This window comes from Chionomys nivalis, chromosome 17 (assembly GCF_950005125.1).
Source record: "Chionomys nivalis chromosome 17, mChiNiv1.1, whole genome shotgun sequence".
NCBI lineage: Eukaryota > Metazoa > Chordata > Mammalia > Rodentia > Cricetidae > Chionomys > Chionomys nivalis.
In genome coordinates this window covers 2,940,952-2,966,282 of record NC_080102.1, presented here as the reverse complement: position 1 = coordinate 2,966,282, position 25,331 = coordinate 2,940,952, and the positions used below count along the sequence as shown (strand labels likewise).

The 25,331-nt window shown below is 45.0% G+C and overlaps 2 protein-coding genes across 2 annotated transcripts in view; one reads left to right on the top strand and one right to left on the bottom strand.

The window, feature by feature from the left end:
- Rnf19a (ring finger protein 19A, RBR E3 ubiquitin protein ligase) overlaps nt 1-12,253 on the top strand; it is a 41,208-nt gene extending 28,955 nt beyond the window's left edge. Inside the window, exons 5-10 of the mRNA XM_057792146.1 lie at nt 500-662; nt 4,648-4,762; nt 5,224-5,385; nt 6,939-7,152; nt 8,621-8,764; nt 9,444-12,253. Of these exons, the coding sequence (XP_057648129.1) occupies nt 500-662; nt 4,648-4,762; nt 5,224-5,385; nt 6,939-7,152; nt 8,621-8,764; nt 9,444-10,128 (1,483 nt within the window). The 3' untranslated portion in view covers nt 10,129-12,253. The remainder of the gene's footprint in view (nt 1-499; nt 663-4,647; nt 4,763-5,223; nt 5,386-6,938; nt 7,153-8,620; nt 8,765-9,443) is intronic.
- Nucleotides 12,254-15,597: 3,344 nt separating this feature from the next.
- The window catches only part of Spag1 (sperm associated antigen 1), a 52,252-nt gene continuing 42,518 nt past the window's right edge, over nt 15,598-25,331 (bottom strand). Inside the window, exons 16-19 of the mRNA XM_057792535.1 lie at nt 23,759-23,885; nt 17,997-18,158; nt 16,320-16,688; nt 15,598-16,241 (exon numbers count right to left, since the gene is read on the bottom strand). Coding sequence (XP_057648518.1) covers nt 16,110-16,241; nt 16,320-16,688; nt 17,997-18,158; nt 23,759-23,885 — 790 coding nt within the window. The 3' untranslated portion in view covers nt 15,598-16,109. The remainder of the gene's footprint in view (nt 16,242-16,319; nt 16,689-17,996; nt 18,159-23,758; nt 23,886-25,331) is intronic.

The window sequence follows — 25,331 nt, the reverse complement described above, 5'->3', positions numbered from 1 at the left end:
TACATAAGATTAGAAGCTACCAAGCTATACTTAAATAACTTAGAATTACCAAGTTCAAGGTAGGAGACAGAGGAGGTTCCTTTGCTCTTACACTGCTGTTGAGCATCAGTGCCGATATCTGCTGCTGTATGCAGCTAATCCAGCTCTTCATTCTCATAAATTTTCCCATTTAGGCCCCAGTGTGAATTTAGGATGTAATTAATATAATTGTGTGCCTAAAGTAGAGATAGAGTAAATATATTTTATTTTAAATCAGTATAATATTCAGAAATGGAGGTTTTGAAGGTTATGGAGAACTATGGATAAATTTTACATCATAATGAACAATATCCTGTTAATGTAATTTAAAGTGAATCTTTAATTGTTTGGCTTTTAAATGACCCCAAAATACAAAAAGGAAAGGGTAGTTAAGTATGAGAGACAGTCCTTTCTATAATTGTGGCTTAGATATGTTGTAGTTATTTGTTTCCCAACAGTTATTATATAATTTTCCTCTCAGTCCATCAGGTTGTACTTTTTGGGGGAAGAAACCCTGGAGCCGAAAGAAGAAAATCCTGTGGCAGCTGGGAACCCTTGTGGGTGCTCCTGTAGGGATTGCTCTGATAGCTGGCATCGCCATCCCCGCCATGATCATCGGCATTCCCGTGTATGTAGGCCGCAAGGTAAATGCTTTCTTCTAAATTGTTGATGTGTTTTCTTAGACGTGAAATGTCTTTGCTTTATTTTTTAACATAGAAGTTGGTTTTAGTTTCTTCATTATAAAAGTTTTGGACTGGGAATGTAATTCTGTTGGTAAATTTTTTTTCATGGAAGAAGTCTTTGATTTGACTACATAAACTACATAAATTATACCTATAATTCCAACACTCGGGAAGTAGTGACAGAAAAATTAGAAGTTCAAAGTCATCTTTGGGATACAGCAAATTTGAAGCCATCCCATGTGTCTCACCAATAAAAAGTAAACTAACAAAAGTCTCGATTTCCCACAGTAACCTCCCAGTATTTGGCAGGCTAATGTGTGTGCATAAAAAGCAGCCTTCCTTTAAAATTGTTCAGTCTGCACTGCAGATCCAATGCCTGGTCTAAGTTTCTGAAGGATGATTGACATTGTTCTCTCTTTTGTATATCCTTTTCAAGGAAAGAATAATTAACCAGTTCTTTAGTTCTTTACTCTTGAGTTCAAAGCTTTTCCACCTCCACTGTATTGCTGCTGTTTATAAATACAGTTGACAAGTTGTGACAGTCTGTTGTAGAATCTAAACTTTTCCATATGCCATCAGCTAAGCAGGTAACTGTGGAGAGTTAATGGGATAATTTATGAAGTGCAAAGAAGCCAGTTGCCATCTAAATTAAATTAATTGAATGTCAAGAAATTATGTGATCAGAACAAAGAGAACAGCTTTTCATAGGGCAGTTAGTAGTTGAAAAGCCCAGACTTTACTGCAGGTGATTTATAAACCTGCATCCATCTCTTTTGGGGAAGCGGCGATGTCTCACTCACAGAGAGATTCACTTGCTTCTGCCTTCCAAGGAAAGGCGTGTCTCACCACACCAGCCGTTGATTGGTCCTCATGTAGCACCCTGGGTGTGTCAGCCTCTAATCTTTGTGGTGAAGTAATGAGATTTGCGTTACTTGCCTATGGTATGTAAGTGAACATAAGAGTAGAGGTCTGGACAGCTCACTGGAATTGGTTTTCTGACTCCACTGTGTTGTTTCAGGGTCACACTCAGGTTTGGCAGCAAATACTGTTACCCTCTAAACCTGCCAGCCTAATACTGCGGTTTAGAAAAGGGACTTGGGTCCAGGTGAATGAATTTTGTATATGAAGTTGCTCATAGATTTAGTCTAGCCAGTTGGGCACCGAGTCCTGAGAAAGCACCAACTCAAGAGGAAGCCCATGCTATTGCCAGATGGCCAGTGTTACTAGACAGTACTGAGGCTGTGTGTCCTTGAATCCTGTTTCTGAGCTATGCTACTAAACTCGGTAAGAATGATCCTCTTCATAGACAGCTGCGTGTTTTTCATTGACCTGTTTGCCTGCACAGATGCCTGTGCACCCGGTGCTAGCAGAGGCCAGACAACATCAGGTCACCTAGAACGGTGGTTCTCAACCTGTGGGTCGTGGCATAACCGACAACCCTTTCACAAGGTCACCTAAGACCATTGGAAACACAGATATTTACATTGCAGTTCATAACCATATCGAAATTATAGTTATGAAGTAACAACAAAAATAATGTTTTGGTTGGGGTGACCCCAGCATGAGGACTGTTTTAAAAGGTTATAGCATTAGGACGGTGAGAACCGTGCTCTGGAAGTAGAGTTGCAGACAGCTGTGAGGTGCTGCAGGTGCAGGTCGTCAGTGCAGTCCTTCGTAAGAACAGGCACAGGCACTGTTAACAGTGGAGCTGGCCCTGGGAACAATCTGAAAGACAGCAGAAATAAAAACAGCATGGATCTTTTGGGTACTCTACATGAAAAATTATTAAAATCAGTTTCTGTCCTGGTTAATTTTTTGTCAGCACAAGCTAGAGTCATTTGAGAAGGAGCCTTAACAGAGAGAATGCCTACACGACGTCTGGCATGTGGTGTGCACACTAGACCACCCATGGGCATGCAGTGGGCTGGGCCCTCCTGTGTCTGTCATGAGTCAGTCTAGTGTGGGCTCGCTTAGTCTCTCTCTCCTTTCTTTTTTATTTTTCCAGGCAAAGTTTCTCTGTAGTCCCTCTGCCAATCCTGGAACTTACTTTGTAGACCAGGCTGGCCTCAAAACTCAGGCTGCCTCTGCCTCCCTAGTGCTGGGATTAAAGGTGTGCGCACCACCACATCAGGCTTAGTTGTGGACATTTTCATGTAGAGAACCAAAAAGATTTTTTTATTGAAAACAAAACTACTTGCTCAGGTCCTTAGAAGGGAAAGACACAGACTGCATACTGAGAGTGAGTTTATAGACTGACAGGCAGTTTGTAACCAAGGTCTCCAGAAACTAAAGCACAGGCCAGCCAGTCTGCAGTGCAAGGCCTTGTATCAAGAAATTTTTTGTGTTGTTCATACATGCACCTAAAGAGAACGTTGATGGATTAGTTTTTCTCTTTAATTTTCTGTGATGTTTGGGATCCACATCAGCTCAGGAAAACCTAAGAAGTCAAGAAAGTACCTGAAAACTGAGCTTTTAGTTAGAGCAAACATTGCAAGAATAACAAACTAGGTATGCCTTTAACCTCATTTAAGAGGTAGAGACACAAGGATCAGAAGATCATCCTTGGCTACATGGGGAGTTGAGAAGAGCCTGAGCTACATGAAGCCAGTTCTTAAGAAACTGAGGGTTTGAGGTGTCAAGGGGGTGGGGGAGGTGGTATAGTGATTAAGAGCACCTACTGCTCTTCTAGAACTTCCAGTACCAACAAACAGCCCACAACTGTTCGTAATTCTAATCCCATGGGATCTGATGCCCTCTTCTGGCCTCCATGGCCACAGGGCACACACATGGGACACATGGTACATATAGGTAATATATGTACACACATACACATATAATAAATAAAGTTTTTTAAAAAAAATTAAAGAAACTGGAAGGAAAAGAATTAGTAAAAAGTTAAGTTGAACCAAAACTATTAGGATGATGTGGTGGTCACTGTTAGTCCATGCCAGTGGGTAAGGATGCCAGAATTGATAGGCTTTTGGTGTATATCTATAATCTCAGTACTTTGGGAGCCAGCCTAGAGTGTGTGTGTGTATCAAGGTCTTGTCTCAAAAAAAAAAAAAAATGTGGGGGGGTGGGAGCAAGAATTCCTTTGTATTAGCAGCCTGTCCTCACAGATCTACCCTGCGTATGTATAGGCTTGGCTTTGCTTAGAAACTGTGTTCAGGAATGACTGGAGAAAAGAACATAGAAAGAACCTAGCATTCTATTTAGAGACTACCTGTGTGGTCTGGAGGCTGTTCCCTGGGTGTCTTGAAACAGATGGGGGTGCCCTTCTTTAGTTTGACCTTTGCAGGCCACAAGAACAGAGCTGCCAAACTATTTCCAAGTTTCATTTAATAATTCATAAGCTATTTTTATGGCAATAATTCTGTTATTGATATGGATTATACAATGATGCTAAATAGATTTAACTCCTGGTAACCATTATTTTTCTTTGTCTTTACCTGTTTAAACTGTAAATAAGTAGATAGGATTTTTGAGTCATTTAATTTTCTATCATAAAAAGGTGTCTGGAAAAAAAGTTGCACTTAAGTGATAATTGTTTCATACAGTGCCTTTTTAGCTCAACTTTCAGGAGTGAAAAAGATTGTGTGACCCTCTGCTGGGGCTGATTGGAGGGAGTCTTGTTTAGAAAGAAACCTGTGGACTCTAGTACTGTTTTTGTGCCATGGCATCTCATGGTGGGGCCAGCTTTGAACCAGCCGTGTTGGCAAGGATGACTGAACTTAACGGCACGAACTAAATCTCCTGAGCTACTGCCACCTTCTCTAAGCAGGTCCTTAATGAGCAATATGTGATGCTGTGGTTACCTTGAATTAGGGCATTTGACTGAAATTGTGTGAGAAATTACTTCAGCTTTCTTGTACATGTAGGACTATTTTATCTAAACTAAATATATAAAGTTTTCTCCTCTAAATTTCCATTCCCTTTTAAATTTAAGATTCATAATCGCTATGAAGGCAAGGATGTTTCAAAACACAAGCGGAACCTGGCCATAGCAGGTGGTGTGACACTGTCTGTCATTGTGTCTCCGGTGGTGGCCGCCGTGACTGTAGGTAAGAGCATGCTTTAGAACTTCCCTTGGAATACCTTAGGAATTTGACAGAAGAGATTTCTGACTATTAGGTTGCTAAGAGGATCACTTTTAAGATGAGGGTAGTTTAAGTAGAACCTACAGGAGATTTCTCAGGCAACTTCATTAAAAGTGCTGTAGACTGAAGAATCTAGTTTAGGGTGCATGTCTCAGACATACATATAAGGCTTGTGTTCATCCCCAAAGAACCTGTTGTCAGGATAGATGATGAGCAGCCCTTCCCTTGAGTCAGAGGTTTGCACTTAAGAAGCTTACAGATTCTGTCTTTCCCTCCGTTCCCTGAGGCTACCTGGGAATCATGCATTTGCTTGTGTTCCAGCCAAATCCTTTCCTTAGCCCCTGTGCACCTTCTGAAAAGACCTATACCTCATAGCTCTGTGATTTAGTTTCTGGTTTCTGATATGTAATTTAATTCCCTCTTAGGCATTGGTGTTCCCATTATGTTAGCCTATGTGTATGGTGTTGTTCCGATTTCCCTCTGCCGAAGTGGGGGTTGTGGAGTTTCAGCCGGCAATGGGAAAGGAGTCAGAATTGAGTTTGATGACGAAAATGACATAAATGTTGGTGGACCTAACACAGCTATAGGTAAGTCCTTTAAGCAGAAAAAGAAACGTGTTTATTTCCATTGTCTTTCTTTTGTGAGACCTCATTGTTCTCATGCTGGCTCAGACGCTCTCCCTCCCTCTTCCTCTCTGAGACAGGGTCTCACTGTATAGCCTTGGCTGGCCTGAGCTTTGGTGTATAGACAAGACTCTCTCTGCCTCACGTGTGCTGGGATTAGAGGTGCACACCTGACGGCCTTGTAGTTTTCATCCAGAAGCAGAGCTGGGAAAGGAGCTGTGGAGAGCAGAAGCATGCATGAGAGGATGGCGTGGTTCTGATGCTGGTGCCTGGCTCCTCAGAGTACGCGGAGATTAGAACCTTTATGAAGTAGTATGGGAAGGATGTGGAGAGGAGTGCAGTTAACTGCATGCAGATGGCCTTCTGTATCGTTAGAAGACTTACAGATTAGAACTGTAGTGGGCAGAAATGCCGGAGGATAAAGGCGGCACACACTCCAGGAGAAACGTCAGCTGACCAGCTTGTTTGTTCTGTATCCAGCAGTTTCTGTCGATAAATGTCTAGAATGAAGCCCTTTTGTGCCCTCTGCACCTCTGCAAGTATTCCAGCCAGGTCCTCAGAGCCCTGCCACCTTTCTGTTGTGTGCCTTCTCTTGAATCTCTTGATCGTCTACATGGGGAGCAAGGTGTCCAGTCCTTAGTCTCACCTTCTGCCCTGACTGAACACTTCCCCCCTTCCCGTCCTGTCCTAGGCCACCTCTCCATGAAGATGATGGTTAGAACTGCTCTTTCTGGGCTTTGAAACTTGGAGTTACCTCTGCCTAGAATACTCTCTGGAAGAATTTTATGGCCTTCTTCTCACCATAAGAGGCCTTCTCTGGTCACGTGATAACAGCGGTGCCAGGGAGATGGGCGTGCACTGTCAGAACTCCCCACCCCTGCCTCTGCTGTGTTTCTCATGGATTTTGTCACAGGGTTGGATATGTAATGGGAACTCAGATGTTGGCATAAATGTGTTTCTCATTCCTAAGATTGTGAATAGTACTGTAAATTAGAATAGGATCCTGGCACAGTTAGACCTAGTATGTCTAGAGGTCAGCTTCTGAGTCTTACTGATGTAGAAAGCAAGATCTCTCACTGGAACCTAGTGCTGGCAAGGGAGGCCTTTTAAATCATTGGTTTATTTAAAACTTCTAAATCTGCTGGGCTGTGCACACCTTTAATCCCAGAGGCAGGCAGATCTCTGTGAGTTTGAGGCCAGCCTGGTCTACAGAGCGAGTTCCAGGACAGGCTCCAAAGCTACAGAGAAACCCTGTCTCAGGGGTGGCAGCGCGGGGGGGGGGGGGTGCAAATAAATAAAATTCCTAAATCTTCTGGATTTATAACAATAAATAGTGATCATCTTAAATTTAGGACCAGTCTCAGATTGAGCTGTTCACCCGAAATGGCTCTCTTCATGCCTAACCACGAGTGTGATTTGTACTTGGTATGATCTGATACCCTTTCTGAAATTCTCTGGGAGTGTAAGGCAGGAAAATGAATTATCATTCTTCGTTTCTTGACTTATTTTATATTTAGATACAACATCAGTGGCAGAAGCAAGGCACAACCCTAGCATAGGCGAGGGAAGTGTTGGTGGTCTGACCGGCAGTTTGAGTGCGAGCGGCAGCCACATGGACCGAATAGGCGCCATCCGGGACAACCTGAGTGAGACCGCCAGCACCATGGCACTGGCTGGAGCCAGCATCACGGGGAGTCTGTCGGGAAGTGCCATGGTGAATTGCTTCAACAGGTAAGAAAGAGCTGCTTTTTGGTAACTACAGACATTAATTAGATGAACAGCCTGAATACAAAGCACGATAATTACTCTAAGGCCAAAGACTTGGTGTTTGGTACTAATGCTGGAGTAGAAGCTTAAGTCCTGAGAAAGAACATCGCACTTGGTGACGTTGCTTTGGTAGATGGCTGCTGGAGCTGCGTTTGTGCACCCAAGTGAAGGCCATGCTTAGCCTGGACCTTGCTTCTGGGCAACAGCTGGAGGCTTGGGGAATGGGTGGAGTCAGGATACCCCAGGACTGGAAAACTCTGCCTGCATCCTGAAATGATAATGGTCATCTCTCACCAAGTCTTTTGCTAATGCCTGTGGGGATAGGGAGGAGAAATTAACATTTACCTTACCATGGTTTGTTTTCCTTTTTCACTATTCTGTTTACCAGCTTTTCTGTGTGGAAGGAGGTAGATGAATTAAAAGTAGTATTTATCTTATTTTAGGTAGTTGACAGGCAGAAACTAAGTTGTAATGATATATATTATCACCTCTTATTACAAAATCAGATGTAGGCTGAAGTTTTTATTAGAGCCTTTTTAGTATAGGGTTTTCTTTTCATTATTATTTGAGATAGAGTGTGATTTGTACTTGGTGTGATCTGATACCCTTTCTGAAATCCTGTAGGAGTTTATGGCAGAAAATTAGTTATCACTTTTCATCTTTTAAATTTTTAAAAATTTTATCTTTATTGCATGCACATGAGTATTTTTACTGCTCCTATGCACTTGTATCTTGTGAGAACATTGCCTGTAGCGGCCAGAAGAGGGCATCAAATCCCCTGGAACTGGAGTCACAGGTTGTGAGTGCTGGGAAGTGAGCCCTGTCCTCTGGAGGAGCAGCTGATGCTCTTAACCACAGAGCCCTCTCTCCAGCCCCATTACTTGAATTATTTTACATCTAGATACACCAGTAGCAGAAGCCAGGCACAACGAGAGGGAAGTGTTGGTAGTCTGACTGCGGTGGAGTGTAAGCTGAAGCCCTGTGTAGACTGGCTAGCCTGGCCTATCTAGTGAGTTCCAGGCTAGCCTCAAACTCATAGTGACCAACCTGCCTGTCTCCTGAAGGCTGAAATTAAAGGCATTTCCCCTAAATCCACTTAAAGAGGGCTTTTTAAATTAATTGATCTGTTATGTTTATTGGTTAATATATTCTGACTTTGTATTTTGTACTGAAACATGACAAAGGGCTGCATCCTAGTGAAAATATAGTGGAGATCTTTAAATTCAGATGATTTGTCTTGTTTTTCCTTTTGGTAGTATTCTCTTAGTTTCTCTTGGGTGTTGTTCAGTATACCACAGTATAATCTGAATAATTAAATAAGTGGGGACTGAAAAACTACGGTGTCTAAAATTTTCATATTGGAAGTTTTTAAATGAACTATTTAAAGATACATATTATGATTGTGGGTTTATATGTTGCCCTCCTCTTTAAGGTTGGAAGTACAAGCAGATGTACAGAAAGAACGGTACAGTCTAAGTGGAGAATCCGGCACAGTGAGCTTGGGAACAGTTAGTGATAATGCCAGCACCAAAGCAATGGCAGGATCCATTCTAAATTCCTATATCCCTCTGGACAGGTAAGAAAGAATGTTCCTATAAGATTGGAAGTGCATTTAAAAAGTATTATCCCTATCATTAGGCACAGTCTCTAAGAAAACAGTGAGGTGTTGAAAGGAGGCAAGCAGACCCATTTAGGTAGAGAGGCCTCTGTGGGGAGCGGGAGAATGGGAGCTGACTTCTAACTCTAGTGTAGGGTTTGGGTTGGTGAAGTTGGGTGGTGGTCATGGTCGTGCCCAGGACAGAAAAGCAGTAAATGTTACTATTTTAAAACTTGAAGCACTCAGAGGCTACAGAGAAGGCCCAGGAGTTGGGTGCTTGCTCCTTGTCTAGCCAGCCTGGTCTACATAGTGAGCTCTACGTCAGCCAGGATATATATGCATATAAAAACAAACCCCCCCCCCCAAAAAAAAAAAAAGGGAACAAAGGCAGTCTTTTCTGTTTTGTTCTGTTTCAAGACAGGGTTTCACTCTGTAGCCCTGGCTGTCTTGGCCTTGAGCTCACAGAGATTCACCTACTTCTGCCTCCTGAGTGCTGGGATTAAAGGTGTGCACCATTGGCATCTGCCTAAAGACAGTCCTCTTCTATGTAGCTTTATGTTAGTAGAATGTAGCCTGCACTCACATGTCCAGCAAGCTTCTGTATTGAGGCTTTGGTGTTTTCCCGCTCTCATCGGAACCTTTGTTGCTCTTGTTCCAGAGAAGGAAACAGCATGGAAGTGCAAGTGGATATTGAGTCCAAGCCGTTCAAGTTCCGGCACAGCAGTGGGAGCAGCAGTGTGGAAGATGGCAGCGCTGCCCGGAGCCACACTGGCGGGTCATCCAGTGGATTGCCTGAAGGTAAATCTGGTGCCACCAAGTGGTCCAAAGAAGCTACAACAGGAAAAAAATCAAAAGGTGGTAAATTGAGGAAAAAGGGCAACGTGAAGATAAATGAGACCAGAGAAGACATGGATGCCCAGTTGTTGGAACAGCAAAGCACAAACTCAAGTGAGTTTGAGGCCCCGTCCCTCAGTGACAGTATGCCATCTGTAGCGGATTCCCACTCGAGTCACTTTTCCGAATTCAGCTGCTCAGACTTAGAAAGCATGAGAACATCATGTAGCCATGGTTCCAGTGACTGTCACGCCCGCTTTGCGACTGTGAGCACCCTTCCCGAGGTAGAGAATGACCGTCTGGAGAACTCACCACACCAGTGCGGCAGTTCTCTGCTCTCCAAGACTGCTTCCTGCTCAGACGTTCCACAGTCGAATCATGCCGCAGAGGAGCTCGGTCCCAACAAAAGCGCGCTGAAGCCTAGTGGTGATTTGTGCTTTGGTGATGGACTGAAAGAGACAAATAACAACCACCCACATCAGACAGTAGCTATTCAGAGTGAAATTTAGGCCCAGAATGCTGCAGAGTAATAACCACTGAACAGCCTTGTTTGGAGCTGGTGGAGCCGTGCGTGACTGTTAGGTTTAAGTTACCAGCAAAAGCCAGGTTTCATAATCATAATGCAAATACATTTTGTATGTTTAGCAAAGCATTGTGTTTCATGTGGATGTTAATTACCAAATTATGAAATGAAGGCTTTAAAAGTGCATTATTATGAGAATAATAACTTAAGAAAAAAGCATATTTTGTGTTGTCACAAAACAATGCTTGATGCACATACCTGTGTATTTAGATAGAAATTTGGCTTAATTTATAATCATACGATACTAATGCTGTTCTGCATTGTTAAGAAAAATTGAGGCTTGGAGATAGTGGTTAGTGACATGTTATTGAAACCACTAAGGGATGGTGTGAAAGGACCTGGCTGGTTACTCAGTATGTGATCCTCTTTGTGACGTCTCTCTTCATAACTGAGCTTAAATTTCATTTCTTTCTTCACATGCAATGTGGATGTAGAGCTTAATGCAGCCCACTGGTGACCATTTGGATACTTAGACACTTGAGCAAGATCATGGCAGTTTTTGCACAAATCGAAGTAGAAATACTTGGTACTGTTGCATATCTCATGTATTGTTGATGCCATTTTAGAAGAAAAAGATAAGCGTAGGTAACTAAGTGTACTGACAGCAACACAAAGACAGCTACAAATGAAATCCCATTAGGACACAAGCATCACAAAAGTCACCTGCTCTAAGGGAGGTCAGTGCCCTTTGACTCTTGGTGCCTTTGGGAGAGACTGGGTTTTAAGAGCCTGGTTAGTGGAGGATTTGCTGTATCATTTCCCGTAACATCTCCTCTAGTCACCTCAGATATAGAGAAAAATACAGGAAATAGATAAACATGAATGTGATTATTAACTTTGCTGAAAAAGTATTTGCCTACCAAAGACACACTCAGGCTTTAGTAAGTACAATATTACATAACCTCAGTTTTTAACATGTATATCTTTTCCAACCATGAACTCAAAGCAATGCAGAGCTTGTACCAAGCTTATACAAAAGGTCTGTGGCTTTGTTTCCTTTGCTTTTGTTGATGGAGGATGTTCAGCTGACACAAGCAAAAGCTGGCCAGAGCACTTCCCATGGAACTTTCCTAGCAGACTGCCCACAGCAGTCGAGACTCCACTGTAGGTGTTTCTTTTAAGTATTACCATTATGGTGCTACTGAGCATTTTCTTCTGATAAAGGAAAATGCCCCGGGCTGCAGTCTTTCACCGTCCTTTTCCGCACTGCGTCCATTCATTTGCTTATATAACACTAGTGCCAGTTATTTTATTTGATAATGCTTAATATGGTATTTGTACATTTGTTTGCATTCCAGTTTTGTTCAATGAGTGTGTAAACAGCATACGTGAAATAAATGTAAATACTAATGAATTTTGTGTGTGCACAGAAATTTTTATAAGAACAGATATTCATTTGCTGTATTACAGGGAGTTCTAAGAGGGGCAGACTGATAGAATAAGTTTATATGTATGTAGAAAGGAGATTTATTTGTGGTTCAGCTAATCCAACAATGGCTGTCTACCAGCAGAAAGTCCAAGAACCCAGTAGCTGTTCAGTCCATGAGGCTACTGTCTCAGCTGGTCTTTAGTATACACCAGCATCCCAAGGAAGTAGGCTTTAATGCCAATAAAGGAATGGACTTCGCTTTTGCAAAAAGCAAAAGCTTCCTTCTTCCATGTCCTTTATGTAGGCTGCCAGCAGAAGATGTGGCCCTGGTTAAAGGTGGATCTTTGTACCTCAGAAGATCCATATTAAAAGTGGGTCTTCCCATTTCAAATAATTTACTTAAGAATAACCCCTCACGATACAAGGAACATACCAAAACATAATAAAGGCAATATACAGCAAACCAACAGCCAACATCAAACTAAATGGAGAAAAACTCTCAGCGATCCCACCGAAATCAGGAGCAAGACAAGGTTATCCACTCTCTCCATATCTATTCAATATAGTTCTTGAAGTCCTAGCCAGAGCAATAAGACACCAAAAGGAGATCAAGGGGAGTAACTCTAGCCAAACAAGTGGAAAACTTGTATGACAAGAACTTTAAATCTTTGAAGAAAGAAATTGAAGACACCAGAAAGTGGAAAGATCTCCCATGCTCTTGGGTAGGTAGAATTAACGTAGTAAAAATGGCAATCTTACCAAAAGCAATCTATAGGTTCAATGCATTGCCCATCAAAATCCCAGCAAAATTCTTCACAGACCTCAAAAGAACAGTACTGAACTTCATATGGAAAAGCAAAAGACCCAGGATAGCCAAAACAATATTGTAAAATAAAAGAATTTCTGGAAGCATCACAATCCCTGACTTCAAATTCTACTACAGAGCTACAGTACTGAAAACAGCCTGGTATTGGCATAAGAACAGACAGGAGGACCAATGGAACCAAATAGAAGACCCAAATATTAACCCACACACCTTTGAACACCTGATTTTTGACAAAGAAGCAAAATATATATATAAAGCATATTTAACAAATGGTGCTGGCATAACTGGATATCAACATGTAAAAGTGAAAATAGACCCATATCTATCACCATGCACAAAACACAAGTCCAAATGGATGAAAGACCTCAACACAAAGCCAGCCACACTGAACCTCATAGAAGAGGAAGTGGGAATTACACTTGAACCTCCTGAAACTGAAAAGCTTCTGTAAAGCAAAGGATCTGGTCAACAAGACAAAATGACAGCCTACAGAATGTGAAAAGATCTTCACTAACCCCTCATCAGACAGAAGTCTGATCTCCAAAATATACAAAGAACTTAAGAAATTGGTCATCGAAAGAACAAATAATTAAATAAAAAATAGAGTACAGACCTAAACAGATAACTTTCAACAGATGAACCTAAAATGGCTGAGAGACACTTAAGGAAATGTTCAACATCCTTAGTCATCAGAGAAATGCAAATCAAAACAACTTTGAGATTCCATCTTAACACCTGTAAAAATGGCCAAGATCAAAAACACTGATGACAACTTACGGTGGAGAGGTTGTAGGGTAAAGGGAACACTCCTGCATTGCTGGCGGGAGTGCAAGCTGGTACAGCCCCGTTGGATGTCAGTGTGGTGATTTCTCAGAAAATTAGGAAACAACCTTCCTCAAGACCCAATAATAACACTTTTGGGTATATATCCAAAGGATGCTCAATTGTGCCACAAGGACATGGACTCAACCATGTTCATAGCAGCACTGTTTGTCATAACCAGAACCTGGAAACAACCTAAATGCCCCTCAACTGAAGAATGGATAAGGAAAATGTGGTACATTTACACAATGGAGTACTACACAGCAGAAAAAAATAACGACATCTTGAAATTTGCAGGCAAATGGATGGAGCTAGAAAACATTTTGAGTGAGGTAACCCAGATCCAGAAAGACAATTATTACATGTACTCACTCATAAGTGGTTTTTAAACATAAAAGAAAACCAGCTTACAAACCACAATCCCTGAGAACTTAGACAACAATGAGGACCCTAGGAGAGACTTACATGGATCTAATCTACATGGGAATAGAAAAAGACAAGATCTCCTGAGTAAATTGGGAGCATGGGGACCTTGGGAGGAAGGTTGAAAGGAAGGGGAGCAGAGAAAAATGTAGAGCTCAATAAAAAATCAATAATAATAATAATAATAATGAAAATAAGTGTACTCACCCACTTGGGTTTTAATTCCAGATGTAGTCAAGTTCACAACCAAGAATAGCCATCCCATTTGCTGTACAGCAGAAGTCATCAGTGTTACAAGCCATTGAGACGACTCTGGTCTCAACAGAGTCCTATTTGCCCAACTTGTCAACTAACAGCATTAGGAACCAACCTTTCTCTCTGTATCAATTTCCACCTTTACCCAAGTGAACTGAGGCCAGGTGTGGTGTTGTCATGGAGACAGAAGCAGGAAGATCTCTAAGTTCAAGTCCAGCCTTGAACAGAGCGAGCTCTAGCCTCGCCATTACTCAGTGAGACCCTGTTTCGAGAAATAGAGACAGTGGTGAGTTGAAGCTGAGGGTGCAGCTCAGCTGTAGAACACTGAACCTGATCTCTGACCCTACCTTCGCCCCGCCCCAAGCAAGGATTTGTTGAGTTTTACCTGAGTTGTAAAATAGATTGTCACTGTAAATTCCAGTTGTAGGAAATGAACCTAGAGCTTTTAAATTCTCACAGTCATGGAGAGTTTTATAACCTTTAGCCTAATCTCTGTGGTTGACATTTCTGCAAAAGTCTAAAAGTTAATGAATGGTAAAGCTAGCTATTTTACAAGGAATATAGTAAAAATGGTGTCATATGAGACGCCAGTGCATCCCATGTGTCTTGTCCCTCCTCTGGTGGAGTCTTCCTGTACTAGTTACTTTTGTTGTTGGGACAAACTGCCAGACAAGCAATTTAAGGCAGTTTCAAAATGTGCTTGACCAATAACTCAGGCTTATTACTAGCCAACTCTTACACCGAAATTAACCCATTTCTATTTATTGCCACATGGCTTGTGTCTTTACCTGTCCTCTAGCATGTCTTGCTTCCCGGGAGGCTGGCTGGTGTCTCACCTCACTCCAAGAATGGGTTAGAATTTCTTCTCTTCAGAGGTGGCTCAACAGTAGGAGCTTCTCTGCTCTGATCCAGCAGCTGGCACTCAGCATCTTGGGCCCCGATGAGGACATCTTCAGAGAAATGCGGCATGCGGTGTGTGTACGTGAGCAGCCGCAGGGAGTCCTTGAACAAGCTCAGTTATCTGTGACATCAACACATGCTAGACTGCTAAGAGACTGCCATCATGTATGTATATATAGCATCCACTGTCTACTGTTACAATAACTTAAGAGAACCAATTACAGTAGGCTTTCAAGAGAAAACAATGCAGAGTTTGAAAGGTGCCATTTTACCCACGACGAGTCTTAATACTCTAATTATAAAAAAGATACGAAAATGATGTTACTCTTTCACAGTAACATTCAAATGAAGAAATAAATACCTCTGAAAAAGAACACCGTGGACTACAGAAGTAAAAGACAGTGCACCAGTTAAGGCCTGAGTGTCGAGACTGGAGGCATGGTTGTTCTTGCAGAGGGCTCACTTACCAGGAGGCTCACATCATCTCTGACTCCAGCCCAGAGGATCCAGTGCTCTCGCCTGGCCTCAGCAGCCTGCATGCATGGGGGCACATGGAGACATGCAGGCACACACATGTTAAATGAATAAATACACCTTCTTTCCAAAGGCTCGAGTGCTTATTGTACAGGAAATACCTTTAGCCCAGAAAAAGGGGCATCTAATAACCTTTTCCCTTCATGTTTACAGTAAGGAATAAATATATACTCAATAAAGCAGAAAACAAAACATCGCGAGGGGACATTTGAATGTTTGGGAGATAAGAGGCAGGGTGACAATTCAAATACAAATTCAGGCTGGCTTTGTTTCAGATCATTTTATTGCTCACAGTACCTATATAAGGGAAGTAAAAAATGATTGGAATTTTTGGCAACTTTTTATTAGGCAATGTTTGTTTTCATATTAGAAAAATAAATTTCTTGTGGCTCTAAATTAATAAACTATAACGATCTAGATATGAGTGTTGTACTTCACCTCAACTGACAATAACATGGCTTTGTGTATATCGGGGGATAGAAAGTGATGGAATCATCACTGTTAACATTGAGTTTATAACTGGTAGGTCATTAGAAGAAAAAATGTGTACTACAAATTAGAATGTAATTTGCTAAGTTCTGAATATAGTTATTAAATATAAATGTGTTGGCTGTAGTACAGAAGATAATATTTACAACCAATAAAAACCAGATTGTAGAATATATATTATTCTGGCTATAAAAATAAGTACAATGTCCCACAGTCCAAACGGGTTCTTATGGGTGCAGCTTCACCCATGCAATGCCGTCTCGGAGGGTCGGGAACTCAGCAGCCCCTGTTAAAGCCCGTATTGCCTTCTTAGGGCCTGCAGGTCCTCCGCAGTGAACCGGTCGGCCCGTGCGTGTGACAAGCTGTCAAGCAGCTGTACCATCTGCTCCTTTTGGCCTTGGTTAATTAGTGTCAGGGTCATCTGGAAAAGGGGACAGTCCTGTGAGCTCAAAGCTACCCAACCCCAAGCCAGGCTCCTCCCGGGCATATTGCTGCTCACCTTAAACCTCTCCGCCCTGCTCAAGTACAAGAGATGCTCGTACACCAGCACGGGGTCCTTAGCCACGAGGTGACTCTTCAGAGACTGAATGAGGAGGAGGAGCATGTCGCTTTCGAGTTTGTTACTTAGCAACACTGGCAGATCTCTGGGTGCAGTGACGGCTAAAAGCTGTGCACAGGCCTCTGCATCTTTCTGGGTGCAGATGGTGTGGAGGACCTGCCCGAACTCATAGGCATTGCTAGGCCTGGAGACCTCAAGGTTTTTGGAGCATTCTGCAGAGCCTCCGTCTCCAACTCCCTCCTCGGCAGGCAGGGAGGCGGCAGAGGCCTCTGCAGGTCTCTCGGGCTCCTCGTCACTGCTTTCATTTACCTTCCCAATAGAAAAGTAGACCAAGTCATGACACAGAATGCCAGCCACACATATCACAAGTCACACTTCACAGTGTGAACTGAGAGCTACATACGGTATTCCAGGAGTCAAGTTCACAGTGGGAACTGAGAGCTACATACAGTATTCTAACAGTTGAGTTCACAGTGGGAACTGAGAGCTACATACGGTATTCCAGCAGCCGAGTTCACAGTGGGAACTGAGAGCTACAAACAGTATTCCAGCAGCCAAGTTCACAGTGGGAACTGAGAGCTACGTACGGTATTCCAGCAGCCAAGTTCCAAGTAAATAAGAAAACTTCGTGGGTTTTTTTTTTGTTTTTGTTTTTGTTTTTTTGAGACAGGGTTTCTCTGTGTAGTCCTGGCTGTCCTGGAACTCACTCTGTAGGCCAGGCCCATCTCTAACTCAGAGATCCACCTGCCTCTGTCCACTGAGTGCTAGATTAAAAGTATGTGCCACTACATGGCTAAAAATAAAAATTTTAATGTTATAAAACATATAATTTCTTTAAGAAGGAGAAGTTAGGGCATAATAGTATTCTTAGGAGTTTGAAAAACTAACCCACACTAAAAACAAACCGAAGACCATTTTTATGATTAATTTTAGATTCATCTTCATGCCCTTGTATTTAATAAAGTGAGCCTACTTTTTTTATTTCTCTTAATCAAAGGGGGAAAAAGGTCCTTCCCTGATGCCTTATATTGAAAATGTCAGGCCGTAAATAGGTGTCAGTATTCATGGATGTCCAGGAAGTTATGTCCTGACATTCTTCCTGAGAGGCAATGCAAGTAGTGTGGCTTTCTAGGAATCACAGAGGTATGTGATTCCCAGGCCCTCTTGGCGAAACCCATGTCATTGAAGAGGAGCAACCGTGCACACCTTTGGTCCCAGCACACAGGGGCAGAGGCAGGCAGATCTCTGAGTTCGAGGCCAGCCTGGTCTACAGAGTGACCAAGCAAAACAACAGTAGTACATCAGCCTGGGAATGTCCCCACCAGGAGTGGCTTGCATGGCTGAGGATGAGCCCTGCATTTCCACATGTCTGCCCCAAGGAGAAGCCTAAGACATGGGCAGAGGTGACACTGAAACAAGAGCCTCCCCAAAACACAGACACCCGGAATCCATGGCCCGTGCCGAGAAACGTGTGGCTAACAGTACAGAAGGCCGATTCTGCCTTCACTGACAATCAGAATAAAAGGAAGAAGGTCCTATAGAACTCACGGGAATATCCCTTAGGATTCTGTATAAAATCTCAGCAGCATGCCTTCAAAGAGCCTGAAATACAAATACCTCTTGAACTTCGATCCTCCTCCTCTCCCTTCCTCTGCTGGGAGATACGGTGCCATTCTCAGCATCAGGGCACCTGGTTGCCTCTTGCAGCCCCGTCTTTGCCTCTCCTGGGTCTGGGTGTAGGAGGGCTTGCCTGGGGTCAGCTAAGCTTTCCTGGCAGTTCTGAAAAATGTGACGATAGGATGGTTAGCATGAGTAAAGGCTCTTGTGTTAGCCTGGATGGCAGCGCTTTGTGTAGTGTGTGCAGGTGGCATCCTTCAGTCCATTCACACAGTGGGCATGGGCACATCCCCTGTGAGACAGTCAGCTACACCCCACTACAGCAAACCTCCGCTGTGAGACAGTCGGCATACACCACGCTACAGCAAACCTCTGCTGTGAGACAGTCAGCTACACCACGCACAGCAAACCTCCCCAGTGAGACAGTCAGCATACACCACACTACAGCAAACCTCCACAGTGAGACAGTCGGCATACACCACGCTACAGCAAACCTCCACAGTGAGACAGTCAGCTACACCCCACTACAGCAAACCTCCACTGTGAAACAGTCGGCATACACCATGCTACAGCAAACCTCCATAGTGAGACAGTCAGCATACACCCCACTACAGCAAACCTTCGCTGTGAGACAGTCGGCATACACCACACTACAGCAAACCTCCATAGTGAGACAGTCGGCATACACCACGCTACAGCAAAACTCCATAGTGAAACAGCATATACCACGCTACAGCAAACCTCCATAGTGAAACAGTCAGCATACACCACACTACAGCAAAACTCCATAGTGAAACAGTCAGCATACACCACGCTCAGCCTGCTTTCTCATTTAGTCCAAACCCATAGTCCCTGAAATGTTGCTCCAAATTCAGGGTAGGTCTTCCCACCTTACTCTAATCTAGATAATCCTTCACATGCCCAGAAATGTTTCCCCTGGTGTCTTAGTCAGGGTTTATGTTGCTGTGATGAAACACCATGACTAAAAAGGAAGTTGGGGAGAAAGGGTTTATTTGGCTTACTCTTCAGCATTGCTGTTCATCATTGAGCAAAGTCAGGACAGGAACTCAAACAGGGCAGGAACCTGGAGGCAGGAACTGATGCAGGAGGCCATGGAGGGGTGCTGCTTACTGGTTTGCTCCACATAGCTTGCTCAGCCTACTTTCTTATAGAATCCAGACCAGCAGCCCAGGAATGGTACCACCCACCATGGGCTGGACCCTCCCCCATTGATGACTACATGAGAAAATGCCTTACAGCTGGATCTCAGTGAGGCATTGTCTCAACTGAGGTTCCTTCCTCTGATGACTATCTTGTGTCAAATTGACACACAAAACCAGCCAGTACACATGGAAATGCTAAATCCAATCAAACTGATGGTGACTATTAACCATCACAGTCCCGGCTGGTGAAAGCTAAGATCCTAAGCCAGGTATGGTGCAGAGCCAGAGCCCTAGCTGCTCTGGAAGCCAAGGCAAGGGAATGGTTTGAGCCCAGGAGCCCCAAACCTCCGAGCAGCAAAGCACGATGAACTTCCCAATCAAAACCAGACTTCTCAAGACTGCAGCAGGGAATGAAAGAACAAGGTAACCCATAGCAGGCACCACAGAGTGTAGGTAGCTTTTCTAACACTCTTGTTCCATAAAACCTTGCAATGTTCTTGCCATTTCAGCCGTGTCCTAGAACTACAGACTAGAGCCATATTTGGTTAAGCCCAACTGTGAGGCGGAGGAGAACCAGAGCCTCTCTTGCATGCATGAGCTGCACCATAGCAACATGCACCGGAGGCTGAGACAGAGACCCCTGAACCAGCGGCTGTGTGGTATTCCTGGGAGAGAAGCAGTAATACCATGTCCCCTCCTCCTCCCACAACGACTAGAGAAAGAGTGACATGTTTCGAGACAGAGCCTTAAAGCTGGGGTGTGGTCTATTAAAACGAACCGCTTGCATACCTCTGACACTGCGCACGTCTGTAACGCATGTCCACACTCCACGTTAGGGCCCCGATAGAACCGGGGAGAACAGACATTACATTTACACTAAGGCGTCCTAAATGGGGAGCCACAGAGCAGAAGCACAACAGGAGGGCCAGGCGTGGGGGCGGCAACAGCTAACAAACTTGCCACCCCAAGACCATGTCAAGCTATAATTTACTCTGTAGCCTCATAGACAAAGGGAAGACACATGGAAACAAAAACCTTTGAGATGACCGTAGCAGTCGTGCCCAGAGGTGGGCGATAATCCAGTGCAGTTCAGTGTCACAGTCTCAGGTCAGCAGGTCTAGGGGGACGCAGGCTGAGAAGTGGACATCGCTCACACGGGATGCTCACACATTCAAGAGTCTGCTTGAAGGCCGGTCTGTCTGGGTGCAGGAGTGTGAGAAGTTGGAAAGCACTGGGATAAGCAAAGGGGGAGGGGCAGCAAGGGAGAGGGGCAGCTCAGCAGGATGAGACAGCTGATGAGGCAGAGATGTAGGGCCACCTAGTCCACAGTGGTCACTGAGCAGGGATGCGGTGACAGGAAGCCTTGGGACTTGTCCCCTATGGTAACTTAGATCCTATCAGAGGAGACAATAAAAAGCAGACAACTTGCAAATACTGCTGAGTTGTTCTGATACAATAAAGGGAAGCAAGGCTTGAACTGGACAGTCTGGTAGGGGAGGAGGGATTCCCTTTGCTACAGTTGCAAAGGAGCTGAGACCTGAAGAGAAAGCAGGGGAGGGACTGGGGGGGGGGGCGGTGCAGAGCTCCCACCAAGAATGTGACTGGGGCAGAAATGAAGACAAGTTGTGGACACCAGGCTGGAGAGATGGCTTCCTGGGGAAGAGCAGGGACATAAGTTCAGATCCCCCAGGACGTGTGCAACAACACACGCTAGTGAGCGTCTCGGACTGCACACCTGGCACGCCTAGGAGAGATGGCAGGCAGCGATGGGAAGACGCCTAGAAGCCTGTGGGGCCAGTAGCCTGCTGTACATGGCGGTGAATGAGAAACCCTGCTTCAAACATGGTAGATAGAAGCTGAAGACAATGGAGGTTGCTCTCTGATCTCCACATGTGTACCCTGGCATGTACATGTACGTGCGCGCAGACAGACAGACAGATAGACACACACACCTAAAGACAGTTTAGAACAGCAGGCTCGGAGTGGCCTTCAGCTTGGAGATGCACATAGAGAAGCTGCCACCTAAGACCTTGTGCCACACTTTTAGTCCTAAGCACCTGGTCCAAGCCCATATCCTGACACACAAGAGTCTCAGCCACCGTAGAGTCTAACATTAAGTTTATTTGGTATGGACCTCAGCCTACTGAACAGATAAGCTGCCAGAGCCAAGCCAGAAAAACAAGTTCCAGGGACATAACCGAAGGAGAGAGCCACTCCAACTTGATATATTCTGTCTGCGTCATTACAGACATGCTAAGATTCACTCCAAAGAAGTATAAACTTCCAGTTCTTTTTAGACAGAGCCTCTGACCTTCAATTGGTGCAAGAGGCCAGCATGAGCTTCCTGCCCTAGGTGTGGCCCTATAGACTGCATGAATCACTGGCCCAAAGCCCTTGGACAAAGCTCAGTGTTGAGTAGTGTTGAAGGAGTCTCATACCGTCTAGGAAATCTGTATGTGGGGCTCACAGATAGGAAGGCTGCTACCAAGGAGGCAGCGGGTGAAGGGGGGCATTGTTGAATAGACATAGCCTGTGCTGGCTGCAGCCACCACTGTCTCCCAACCCCTAACATCTGTCCTAGAGACTGGAATCACAGGGTTTATGCAGACTGACAGGATGCAAGAATGAGAGAGGCCTTGTGACCCTATGCTCACACAGGATGAGGATCTACAGACCTGATGACTGTGCTCACAGGATCTACAGACCTGATGACTGTGCTCACACAGGATGAGGATCTACAGACCTGATGACTGTGCTCACACAGGATGAGGATCTACAGACCTGATGACTGTGCTCACACAGGATGAGGATCTACAGACCTGATGACTGTGCTCACACAGGATGAGGATCTACAGACCTGATGACTGTGCTCACAGGATCTACAGACCTGATGACTGTGTTCACAGGATAAGGATCTACAGACCTGATGACTGTGCTCACAGATAGCTCCTCGTTTCCTGTTCTGTAATAAACTTGGAGTAAAGTGCTCTTTCATATTCAATAGGTCAAAACTACCCCTGCTCTGAACCTGGCTATTCTCCATTATCACTCTGAGGTCTAGGACATGCCCCACCAGATACTTTATACTATTTTGTCCCCCCAATTTTACCTTCAGATAACCTTGAATTAATGCTTACCTGTTCTTACAGTTTGCTTTCTCCCTCCCCCAATCCATAATGGAAGTCCTATCTCACAGTACAGTAGAATGGAGTCGTATTTGGAGAGAGTGCTGAGACCGGTAATGAGATGTCTTAGGTGGTTCCTATTCCAATGTGATAGCTGTCCTATCAAGAGGAAATTTCAACACTCACAGGGATAAGAAGAAAGAGTAGGAGGAAAAAAGAGGAGGAGGAGGAGGGAGAGGAAGAAAAGAGAGAGTAGGAGACATTTAAGAGTCTAGTGGGAGCTGGCAGTGGGGCGTAAACCTTTAATCACAGTACTCAGGAGGCAGAGGAAGGTGAATCTCTGAGTTCAAGGCCAGCCTGATCTACAGAGTGAGTTCCAGGACAGTCAGGGCTATGCAGAGAAACCCTGTCTTGAAAAAAAAAAAAAAACAAAGAAACAAAACAAAAGAAGAGTTCAGTGGGAGTCATCATGTACCAAATATCTTCCTAGTACGTGGGAGGCTGAGGCAGGAGGAACACCAGTTTGAGGCTAGCTTGAGTTATACAGTGTGTTCCAGACTACCCTGGGCTAGAGTGAACCCTGTCTGAATGAGGTCCCCCTCCTCAAAAAGCTACATTTCAGGAAATGCATTCTGCACTGACTGGTAATATTTCTCCCTCTCTACATTGCAGGAAATGCATTCTTCAGTGACAGGTCCCCAGTGATATTATTCCTTATATAGGAACAGTAACTGACCCATAGTTCTATGCAGAACAGCACCTGGGAGGTGGAGACAGGAAACCCAACTTCAAGGCCAGGCTCTGCTATCTAGGGAATGTGAGACCAGGCTGGACTACTGGAACCCTGTCTTTAAGAAACATAAGAGAAGTTTCCATTCGAGAGGGTCTGCATGAGAAGCATGTTTACACAGTTTACGGAGCCCCTTTCTTCAGCGTGTGTTATGAGAAGAGCAGCCAGGACTGTCAGCTAAGCTAGCTCAGGGTGCGGGCCACTATACATGTCTAAATCCTGGCTACATCTCTCCCAGCATCCTCTGGGTGGCCCACGTGCCATCAGGAAGCTTCCTCTCCCCACCTCCAACTGCAGTCTTTGCTGGGGACCAATGCTATCACTAGTGGTTGGCTTTTTGTTGTTTTACTATTTTTTTCTTTGAAATTTTCCTGTATTTACACAATAACACGGCAGCAACAAGCTATGTCCCTTAAAGTGAGCATTCCCTGAAGCCTCAAGAAGGGAGAGCTGTAGCCAAATGCTCCCTGTGGACTGCAGTCCAGCTGGACAGGAACTGAGAGATGCCCAGCCCACCTTGGAGACGAGGGTGAAAGCTGGAAACCTGTTCCGAGGTTTCCGAGCAGGTCAGTGTCTACCAGGATCCAATATCGCTGTGAATTCATAATCCTGACATTTACATTCAGGATACCGCTCCATCTGTTCAAGGATGAAATTTACCCACAATGGCAGAGAAGCCCTCACCTCGAGTCCTTTCTGGGCGAGCGCTAGTCTGTAACAGGCTTTCTCATTCCCTCCGTCTATCTGAAGCGCCTGGTCACAGTCCAGCTTTGCCTCTTCAAACCGGCCCAGCTTCAAGTAACAGAGAGCCCTGGCGCAATGCAAGAGAGGCAAAGAAGCTGATCAGTGTGTGGAGATGGCTAGTGGGCCGGGAGGACGGCTAGTGGGCAGGAGGACGGCCAGTGGACCGGGAGGACGGCTAGTGGGCCAGGAGGACGGCTAGTGGACCAGGAGGACGGCTAGTGGGCCAGGAGGACAGCCAGTGGACCAGGAGGACGGCTAGTGGGCCAGGAGGACAGCCAGTGGACCAGGAGGACAGCTAGTGGACCGGGAGGATGGCTAGTGGACTGGGAGGACAGCTAGTGGACAAGCTAGTGGGCTGGGAGGACGGCTAGTGGACCGGGAGGACGGCTAGTGGACCCGGAGGACGGCTAGTGGACCCGGAGGACGGCTAGTGGGCAGGAGGATGGCCAGTGGACCGGGAGGACGGCTAGTGGACCGGGAGGACGGCTAGTGGGCCAGGAGGACAGCCAGTGGACCAGGAGGACAGCTAGTGGACCGGGAGGATGGCTAGTGGACTGGGAGGACAGCTAGTGGACAAGCTAGTGGGCTGGGAGGACGGCTAGTGGACCGGGAGGACGGCTAGTGGGCTGGGAGGACGGCTAGTGGACCGGGAGGACGGCTAGTGGACCGGGAGGACGGCTAGTGGGCTGGGAGGCTGGCTGTGTGTAAAAGCACTTGCTGCTCTCACAGAGAACCTGGTTCGGTTCCCAGGACCAATACTGGGTAGCTCACAACTGCCTGTTATTCCTGCTCCCGGAGATCTGACACCTGATCCGACCCCTGCACTCAAGTGCACACACACACATACATCCACACACACATATATGCACAATAAAAAAAATCTTTAAAAAAATCATTTCTATAATATTTTTAAAAAGAAGGAAAAGTAGTCAGTAAGGATCAACACCAACTCCAAGTCTGTTTAAAGCCACAGTTGCCTTGACTGACACATGACATCTGAAGTCAGCTGTGGCGTTTGCACAGAAGACGAAATTACATCACTGGGGAGGCCGCTGCGGACAAACCATACCCTGACCCAAAAGGAGGAACAAGGTGGGAAGCAGAACAAAAGGAGCGAGCATCTTAACAAAATCTGGAAAAGGCTCTGGAGTGCACAGCTGAGACCCACAGCATCTTAACAAAATCTGGAAAAGGCTCTGGAGTGCACAGCTGAGACCCACAGCATCTTAACAAAATCTGGAAAAGGCTCTGGAGTGCGCAGCTGAGACCCACAGCAGGTCTTGTGGGGCAGAGGGGGGCAGAACAATCAGAGAGACTTCCCAGAAGGTGTGTACGTCAAGTTAAAGGTAGACATGTGGGCGTATGAAGGGAAAGTGACCTTGCCAAGGCATTGGGCAGAAAGGATGGGCAGAAGGGAAAGAGAAAAGGAACAGAGAGGGAGGGAGGCCAAGGACACAGCTTGGGTACAGCCTCCCCAGGGCAGAGCGTGACGCTGGTGAACTAGGAAAAGCAT